The sequence below is a fragment of the Peromyscus maniculatus genome, chromosome 1 (assembly GCF_049852395.1).
Source record: "Peromyscus maniculatus bairdii isolate BWxNUB_F1_BW_parent chromosome 1, HU_Pman_BW_mat_3.1, whole genome shotgun sequence".
In the NCBI taxonomy this organism is placed as follows: Eukaryota; Metazoa; Chordata; class Mammalia; order Rodentia; family Cricetidae; genus Peromyscus; species Peromyscus maniculatus.
The window spans coordinates 165,331,766-165,342,422 of NC_134852.1; the positions used below are offsets into that span (position 1 = coordinate 165,331,766).

Here is a 10,657-nt window from a genome sequence, read left to right on the forward strand (position 1 = left end):
CAGTCATGTGTTTGGGTTTACAACCAATGAGAAGGCAGAACAGAAAGACTATTTAAAGACAAACACACAGGAGTAGGTCTCTTTCAGAGAGGTAGGACCACCACAGGATGAAGGGTAAGGTTTTAGCTCTGAGCTCTGACCTCTTGGATTTCTTCTTTACATTGGTTCTGTGTTTCTTATTTAATAAGATGGTTGGTTACATCTACAAATGCCTTTAATCCTATCATTTGGGAGGCAGGTATCTGTCTGGATCTCTGTGAGTTCAATGCCACATTGGGAACAGAGTCAGGCAGGGTGATACACACTTTTAATCCCTGCCCTAACCATAGAGGTCTGGAGATCTGTACACAGAGACAGGGAATTGACAGAGTTATTGGATGCCTCAAATTTTTAAATGAAGAAGAAAAACATATACCTAAATGATGTATAAATTCATTAAGAAAAATAAATCTCTTCCTTACAAAGCTTAAAATGAAAGATTGTCCTTGGGCTATCTCTCAAATTTTGAGAAAATATGATATCAGAACACGTTTATAAGTTGGTGAATTTGCCTGAGTAGAAAATTTAATGAGACTTTCAAGGCTATTGCTTGTTTGCTTGCTTGCTTTTGGGCAACCTGGTTATAGAAAAGCTGCAATTGATATCTGGAGGCCTTTCTATTCCTTCTACACTTCTATTCCCCAGTGTCTTCATAAGTGATATTAGTCAAAATGCTAATACTATCCTCTGTTGTCACTAGCAAGATCATGACAAAAAACCAATGTGGATTCATAAGTCTCAAGAGACATCCGTTCTCATGTATTGCTGCCCCTGAGATACATGTACAGCTTGCTGTTTCTGCCGTGATATTGGCAATACTATAAGAACAGAATCCATTACACAGCACAGATCCACTTGTGAAAACGCAAAACAGCAGGATGCTTTTCTGGATATGGATGTTAGGTCAACCCATCTGGATATGACATATTTCACATCCATCTTTTTTACTCTTATTGTTCTGTTCCTAGCCTAAAGTAAGTATTAAAAATATTTGAGTACAGGTATACTGAATTGTAAATGGTGATAAAATAACCAGTCATTTTTTGTTGCATAAATTCAAACAAAAAAGTGAAATTAATGTCTAGAAAATGGAAGCAGTTGGGACACAGACTTATTATCAATAATGTTCTCACTCTTGACCCACTGTTCTTTTCATTACTATACTGCTCAAGAACAACCAGTCTTCCACTCGAAGGACCTTTTGATTTTGGAGTGATGGTTTCATTCCAGAGGGAGAACATGTTGTAATTTTCTAATATTTATAATGTTCTACAGGATTAGAAGTCCACCAATTATGGCTCTTTTTTAATTTCTGAAGGTTGTATGACTTTCAACCTCAATTTAATAAATATCACTTACTGGGTCTTTTTTCCTGGAAGTATCAACCTCTAGACATTAATATCATGAACTGAACATTCTGAAGAAACCAAGAAAAGATGAGCAAGGGCATGGAAGGTAATGGCTATGATTTACATGATTTAAAAATGTTAATATCTTTTATAACTTGGAAGAACTTACACATTCCTTGTAATGTAAGTGCAGCTATATCTTGTGAAGATGGATAATTTTCACCTTGGTCCTTTATAGTATAATATTATACCATCTGGTTCCTTGAATATAAAATGATATCACGCAAAAGGATGGATATGCCCAAGATTCCAAAGTTGGAAGTTACTCTCAAGTTAAGAGTCAGGCTTATGTGTAACCATAGTTGAATAATCAAGTGTTATCTGATCCACCATGCAAATGGTACAAGATACGCCATGAAATATATCATGTTCGAGGTTACAGATTATGCAGTGAGAGCAAAAGTAGCTCTTCATTGGTATATACCTTATACTGCCACAGACACAAACATAACAGAGTTCTGTGATGGTAATAGAAAATACCATCCTCTTTGAAAACTAAGGCCTATTTATTACATGTAAAGAAATAAGTTAAAGTTGTTTCTTTTTGAATTATGTCCTTGAAGAATTATGTCCTTAGATTTCCATGCACTGCAGTATTTCTGAACTTCACAAAGAAAAATGCCCCATACATCAAGCAGTGATCAACTGATCCAGAGTTCAATGGGGAAAAAAATCTAAAGAAAGACTTTATCAAATTAGATATAAAACTTAATGTCCATGGTGCAGTACCCAAAGTCAGTGCATAGACACAGCTTGGACACTGAATTTGGTACAAGTATCAAACATGAGAAATGAATTAGATATTCTTTGTTGCTAGCATAAACTAATTCCATTTTACTACATGGTTAATGCTTCAAAGCAAGACTTTGATTTTTTTTAGACAGATATGTTAATAAATTATGCAAATAACAAGTCTTTGTTGCTTACTGAAATAAAAATTATCATTTACCTGAAAACTGAAGTAAGACATAGACTTATAATAAAAAGTCCTATTAAGATCAAAGTAACGGCAATTGCCATTTGGTCCACTCCCAGATGATTCCAGAAAGCACCTTTCCACCCATAATTCAGTGTAGGCTTATTCACACTGCACAGGATGCTGACATGTGAGTAAGAGAACTTGATTATACTTAAAACCTTATGTTGAGGTCCAAATATAATAATTTTTCAATTTTTCATTTCTTCAGTTATTGGTTCATTGTTCATGTCTTTCCTTTCGTTTGTATACTTGTCCCTGTGCTTTTTCCAACCCTGGTCTCAACAATTCTCGCTCATACAAACCCTCCTCTTTCTCACCAATTGGACTCCTGGAGCTCTATCTGGGGCCTGACCTTGGATCTCTGCATTCAGATTTCTCAGTCCTTGGATGGAGTTTCTGGCACAACTATTAGGGTGTTTGGCCATCCCATCACCAGAGTAGGTCAGTTCCAGCTGTCTCTCAACCATTGCCAGCCTTCTCTTGTGGGAGTATCTTTGTGGATTTCTGTGGGCCTCTCTAGCACTTTGTTTCTTCCTTTTCTCATGTGGTTTTCATTTACCATGGTCTCCTATTCCTTCTTCTCCCTCTCTTTTCTTGATCCTGCTGGGATCTCCCGTTCCCACAGGCCCTCTTTCCGTCGACCCTTGCCCTTCATTACTCCCACTCATGTCCGGGTTGTTCATGTAGATCTCAGCCATTTCTCTGTCATTGGGCAATCCTTGTGTGTTTCTTGGGGTCCTGTTTTCCAGGTAGCCTCCCTGGTGATGTGAGTAGCAGTCCAGTCCTTGTTCCACATCTAGTATCCTCCTATGAGTGAGTACATACCATATTTGTCTTTCTGAGTCTGGGTTACCTCACTCAGGATTATTTTTTCTAGATCCATCCATTTGCCTGCAAACCTCATGATGTCATTGTTTTTCTCTGCTGAGTAGCATCCCATTGTGTATATGTGCCATAATTTATTTATCCATTCTTCAGTTGAAGAACATCTAGGTTGTTTCCAGGTTTTGGCTATTACAAATAATGTTGATATGAACATAGCACCAGACAGTGGGACCAGGTCCTGTCCTCAGTACATGAACTGGCAGTTTGGAACCTGGGGCTTATACAGGGACACTTGGCTCAGCCTGGGAGGAGGGAACTGGACTGGCCTGGACTGAAGCTACCAGCCTGAACTCAATCCTCGAGGGAGTCTTGGCCCTGCAGTAGATGGGAATGGGGGGTGGGCTGGGCAAAGGAGGGTGGGGGGTGGGGGGTTGGGAGGGGGAAGAACAAGGGAATATCTGGCTGATATGTAAAATTAAATTTAATAAATAAATTTAAAAAATGAAAAAAAAATAAAAAAAATAATTTTTCATTTCCTTTTTTTATATAGGAGCCTGTCATAATTCCCAAATAACACTGATGCAGAATATTTCAGATGTGGCTGAATTCATTCTTGTGGGATTAACAGATGCCCCAGAGCTGCAGGTCCCTTTATTTGTTGTCTTCACTTCCATTTATTTGATCACCCTGGTTGGGAATCTTGGAATGTTGGTATTGATTCTGCTGGACTCCCGACTCCACACTCCCATGTACTTTTTCCTCAGTAACCTCTCCTTTGCAGACTGTGTTTATGCTTCAGCTGTCACTCCCAAGGTAATAGAAGGGTTTCTCACAGGACATAAGATCATATCCTACAATGCATGTGCTACTCAGATGTTCTTCTTTGCAGCTTTTGTTACCATTGAATGTTACATCCTGGCCTCAATGGCCTTTGACCGTCATGCAGCAGTGTGCAAACCCTTGCATTACTCTACCACTATGACAACTTCAACATGTGCCCTGTTGGCTGCTGGTTCTTACATAAATGGAATCTTGCAATCTACAATCCATGTGTCCTTTACTTTCCATCTCTCCTTCTGTCATTCCAATGTAGTAAATCACTTTTTCTGTGATATTCTCCCACTACTCACTCTTTCTTGCTCTGGTATCTATAAAAATGAAATTGTGCTTTTCATGTTGGCAACATTTAATATTGCTTTTACCCTATTGGTTATTGTTACTTCTTACCTACTTATTTTTGTTGCAATCCTGAGGATGCGTTCTGCTGAAGGCCGAAAGAAGGCCATCTCCACCTGTGCATCCCACCTCAGTACTGTTTCCATCTTCTATGGCACAATTATCTTCATGTACTTACAACCCAGCTCCAGTCATTCCATGGACACTGACAAAATGGCATCTGTGTTCTACACCATGGTCATCCCCATGCTGAACCCTCTTGTTTACAGCCTCAGGAACAAAGAAGTCAAGAATGCATTCAAGAAAGTTGCTGGAAAAGCATTATCTTCACTGGGATTAGTCAATTTACTGTAAAATGTTTGAAAATGATATGTAACTTTAAGTTACTTTTTCTATAAATACTTTAAATGTAATTATTTAGTGACTTTAATTTTTCTGAATATATATTTTATAGATGAGGCCTCTTCTATTCATTCTTTTTGCATTCTAACTATGGACAGCAAATTTTGCATATTTTATTATAGAAATTAGGCATTTCAATTTTGATATTCAATACTTAATACTACACCACATCTGAACTACTGCTGTATAATTATTTCTTCTGAATTGAGACATTGGCTTCTTGAGAGAGGAAGGCACTTATAAGTCTCAGGAAATTAATAAAAATCACAAAGCTCGGATGTCTCCTAAAATTTAAAAGATTCAGGATGCTGATGAAACTTACCAGGCTCCAGAGCTCAGAAAGCTACAAGACTCTCAAAGGCTGGTCTTCAGAACTCTAACAGTAAAGTATTGATATCTAGAGGTCACTCTCAAACCATACTTCTTGAAAGTTGTTTATTGGGTTCTAGTAATTCATTTTCTTCCCTGAGTGATCAGCCCTTGCTGGGTAGAGTTTCTAATCATGCCTCTAGGTTAGACACACACATGTTCTTTAGGGAGCTCCTCACCCATGCTCATGTAAGTCATAACTAGGACTAAACCCATTGGTTTAGAAAGATAGACTGGCATTGAATTGTTTATTTAGTCTGCACAGTTTTATTCTTTAAAAAAAACCCATATATAAAATTATTTGTACTTGCCAATTCAAGACTTGCCCCATCCTTGTAATCAAATTATTGTTAACAAAATAAAGACCCAGAAAAGAGAACACCAATAACATTAAATACAAGGAATAGTTTTTTTTTAAATTAATTTTAGACTCTGAAGACAAGTTTCTCTGAACTGTACAAATGCAAGAGTCAATAAAATATTTTCTTGCTTGAGAGAGTACAAATTCCAATCATACAAATTGCTCTGTGCCTCCATTTCTATGCTTCCAGAATGTGAATATGCATAACCACTTCATATAGTTTAGGTGGCGTTTAATGAGATATTATGTTTGAGCTATTTAGTACAATATTTGGTCTGCTATAAAGAGGTAAACATAAGATAATGCATATTATATCTTTAGGAGAAATAACAACTTGGACTGTACCTTCTCTGCCTATTTACTACTGGTGGGCTACTACATATTTTTGTCCACTTCATTTTTTTGAATTTTTCAACAAGGCCCTGTAGACAGGTCCATAGCTATTTTCTAATGGAAATTTTCTGGATATCAATAATCTTCTGAGCAAGACATGGCCAAATTATCTCAATTGGGATAGCAGTATACTGAACAAATATCTTATGAGTGAGCCACAATAAGTAGTATTTCTTTATCTGGCTTTGCTAACCTACTCAGTTAAGATATATGTGATAACATTGTGACCTTAGCAACAAAATCTCCTTATTCTTCTATTTGAAAAATACACAAAATGCGTTAATAATGGATGCCTACTGTGCTCAACTTCAAATAATGAAAATATTAGTGTTATCTCTGTGGTGTGATCATTGTGTAGTACAGATTTTTGACATTATTTGGGGGGGGTCAAAATTGGTGATTGGGGAGTTAAAATAATTAGAATGGATTTAAGATCATCTACTGTGGTGGGTATTTCTGTATTTTCTATAACGGTCAAGGTAAATCCCATCAATATATTATCTATTAAACATCTGAACGAGAGAGGGGAACTTTTTGGTTTTTGGTACTCCAAACATGTTTACAAATGTTTGTTCAGAGAGTACAGGCTTCCACAATATGTGAAATTAGGCTGTGATTCACTGAGCTCTGGGAACAGAACAAATTGTTGACACATTAAAAATAACTAGACAATCAGCAAACAATTCAGTGATGACTAGAGATACCCTCCACTTGAATGAAACTTTTCTATGAATATAGCAAATTGAAACCATGAATTAAATTAGTAACAGAAAGCCAATTTATATCAGACTAAAGAAGATATTAAGTCTAAAAGTAGATATTATCTGTGAAGGTAGTGATAACCAAGTTAAAATCCATAGAAACACAGAAGACAAGTATAGAGTAAAGGACTAGAGGAAACAGATCTTATTATGAAAGGCAAATAGAATAGATAGGTATAGATAGACGGGGGCAGCCGGAATAGGAGTGTATATTAGAGAGGGAGGGTATTGGCTTATGAGAGGGAATACAGGGGAGACAGGTAAAATTAAGGGCACTTAAGGGATAGAATGGAAACCTAAAACAGTATAAACTTCCTTAAATATATACATTTATGAAGGTGATCTAAATGAAATACTCAAATCATGGTAGAGACTGAGTCTGAAGTAGATGTCTCTTGTCACCAAACAAAGCTCCCAGTGCCAATTGAGATGTTGGCCAAGGGAGCCCAACAGGAACCTACAAACAACTCAGGCTACTGCCAAGACTATAGTTTGCCCTCCACAAACCCACACCAAAGTGTTGCTGAAGACAAGATATACACAGTTCATTAAAAATGGAGATTTTTGAGTCAGTGCCTACAAAGAGCTTCACCCATATGTTTCAGCATTTTTAGTACAGGAACACAGTCTACATATGTTCAGAAGAAAAACATAAACTCGAAGCCATCCACAAACCATTTGTCTATAATGGTGTACTGCCAAGATATGCTAGGGCAATGATGGCAAAAACTTATGAGAGTCACCAGTAACTGATTTAACCTAAGACCCACTCCATGAAATGGAATGAATACCCAACACTTCTTGGGTGGCCAGGAACCTGAGACTAGATTGTCCAGGGACCTAGGATAAAATCAAGTAATACAAGTCTAAAATAAAGTAATTATGCAATAAAATGATGCCTAAAGATATCCTGTTAAACTCCTAATTCAGTGTCTTGCTCAGCTATCATCAGAGAAGCACCTTCCTGCAGCAGATGTGAACAAATATAGAGACCCATAGCCAGACATTATTCACAGAGTGTGAGCTTTTGAACTCTCAGCACTAAATGGTATATCTTCATCAAATCTCTTCCTTCAGACCTCAAGGAACTCCCCCAAAAGATTACGTGGTAATAGTTTAAGAGACAGGGGAAAAAGGACACCAGGAGAACAAGATCCTCTAAATCCACTTAGCAAGGGTCATATGAACTTACAGAGTCTGAAGAGCAAGCAGAAAGCCTGCCTATGTCTACACCAGGTACTCTGCATTTATATATAGCTTCCAGATTAGTCATTTTTTTTTGAGACAGAGTTTCTCTGTGGTTTCTCTGTGTAGCTTTGCTCCTTTACTGGGACTCACTCTGTAGCCCAGGTTGGCCTCGAACTCACAGATATCTGCCTGCCTCTGCCTCCCAAGTGCTGGGATTAAAGGTGTGTGCCACCACCACCTGGCCAGATTAGTGTTTTTATGGGACTCCTGTATGTGAGAAAGAGTGGGTCCCTGATCCTTATGCTTTCTGCTATGCCGCTTTCTTTCTGTTTACTTGTCTTATTCAACTTCAATCTGATAGTTTTGTTTTATCTTATGATATTTTATTTTGTTATATTTAAAAAAATGAATGAATGAGTGAATAAAGACCTAGCTACTATGTTAAAGGTTAACAACTGAACTGTCACTTATACATGTTGTGAGACTGAAAATCACTTTTAACCAATAAAGTGAAAATGGGTTTATCAACCACTCCTGGACAGGCCTCATGTTCAGAAGTAGTTGACCAATATATAACTGAACTCCATAATTTTTGATGTGGTTTTTGTTCATTTTTTGTTTGTTTATATATTTTTCTTTTTTATTTTATTTATTTATTTATTTTGATTTGGGGATTTTGCTGTTATGTTGGGTGTTTATTTGTTTCTTGAGAAAGAACTCTAGCTGGGCATGGTGGCACATGACTTTTTTATTTTTTCTTTATTAAGAAATTTTCTACTCACTCCTCATTCTATCCACAGACCTCCCTCCCTCTTCCCACACCTTAGGCCTCTTTCCAAAGCCACCTTGCATCCCTACATCCCCCAAATTGAGGTGTCCCATGGGGAGTCAACAGAGCCAGGACACTGAGCCTAGGCAGGTCCAAGCCCTTTCCCACTGCACCAAGGCTGTGCAAGGTGTCACACCATAGGCACCAGATTCCCATGCACCAGGGACAGATCCCGATCCCTCTGCCTGGGTGCCCCCCAAACAGTTCGAGCCAAACAACCGTCTTCTGTGTACAGAGGGCCTAGTCCAGTCCCATGGGGGTTCCACAACCACCAGTCCACAGTTCATGGGTTTCCACTACATTGAAGTTCTCCTGAAACTGTCCACTAGCCTACATACACACACACACACACACACACACACACACACACACACGCACGCACGCACGCACGCACGCACGCACGCACGCATGCACGCGCACACACACACACACACAGCCAACTATGAATAGAATGTTATGGATACTTGTGTTAAACCTTGGATATGTAATCAACCAGTAACATGAATGTGTACTTAGAATTGAGTTCTAATCTACTCTCTTTTCCTAGTAAGTCTATTGAAAAAAAATACATATAGAACACAAATTTGGATGTTTATTAGTTTTAACAAACAAAATAACATTTCAGTATAGTCAACCAGAATGACCATAACTTATATTCTGAGCAACAATCCATAAATAATGTGCATTCTGCTGAGATAATTTTCTGTTACATCCATAATTTTTGTTATCTGACAACTGAAACTATACAAAAATGTTATTTTTGAAACAGCAAGTTCATAGAAATTTCTTGCATTCAAGTTTAAAAAACATTTATCTTACACAGTGTATAAAAATCAGTTCAAATAGATTATTGTTTATTAGATCTGAAATTGTAAAAATCTAGAAGAAAGAATAAAGGAAAAGTTTATGACTTTGTCTTGGCAAAGATTTTTTTATATGACACTAAAAAATACACAAGCAACAGATGCAAAAAGGAGAACTGCCAAAAACTAGAAATTCTCTACAAAACACAGGAAATAGCAAACTAAAGAGCCAACATATGTAATGAGATTAAATATTTACAAACCATCTTTCCATTAGGAAGCCAATTCCCCAAATATAAGAGGAGTTTTTATAATTCAATAGCATGAGTTTACTACTCAAATAAAATGTATTAAATATTTCAATGGTATTTGGCTAACAAAAGATGCATGGAAACATGTTCAACATTACTACTCACTGGAAAAGTGCAAAAAGAACCATAGTGATATGTTACCTGACACTGTAAGGATTGCTATTGCAAATCATTTTATAAAGTATAGGAACAGAAATATAAAGCCTTTATACAGTATGAAGGAAAATAAAACCTGACCATAACAGAACACAGTTTTGAGGTCCCTCAAAATTAGAAATAGAATTATCACATGATTGGCCAATCTTCTAGATATCTAAAAATACTGAAATCAAGATGTCAAAAGATATAAACATTCTTAGATACATTTCTGCTATATTTACAATGGCTCATCTGTAGATTCAACCTAAGTAATCATAACTACTTGGATGGATTAATAAAAGCTGGTAGAAATAGTACTTATCCATAAGAAATGAGGAAATTACTTTCTTATAAGATCATATGGGTAAACTTTGAGAACAATAAGCTAAATTAAAATGGCTGTTTTCAAAAAGATAAATACTGTATGATGTTTTACCTGAACTTTTCAAAAAATAATCAAGTTCATTGATGAAGGAAATGTCAGTTATCAGAAGCCAGGGAGAAGGAAAATTGTGAATTTGCTAATCCATGGTAGAACTTCAGTTATGAAGAATAAATAATTTCCAAACATGTATTATCTAATATTGTGCCTTGTTGCTGGGATACTGAATATGATTCCTTAAAAATCTGTTAAAAGGGTAGTTTTTTTTAAAGTTACTTACACTCTTCTCAAT

The 10,657-nt window shown here is 36.8% G+C and overlaps 1 protein-coding gene across 1 annotated transcript; it reads left to right on the plus strand.

Annotated features, from left to right (window-relative positions):
• Positions 1-887: 887 nt before the first annotated feature.
• LOC102904407 (olfactory receptor 5B12-like) lies at positions 888-6,285 on the plus strand. The gene is made up of 4 exons (XM_076567427.1): positions 888-1,013; positions 1,419-1,494; positions 3,177-3,240; positions 3,803-6,285. Exons 3-4 carry the CDS (start codon positions 3,237-3,239, stop codon positions 4,780-4,782), a joined length of 984 nt encoding a protein of 327 aa, XP_076423542.1. The 5' UTR covers positions 888-1,013; positions 1,419-1,494; positions 3,177-3,236; the 3' UTR covers positions 4,783-6,285.
• The last annotated feature ends 4,372 nt before the right edge of the window (positions 6,286-10,657 follow it).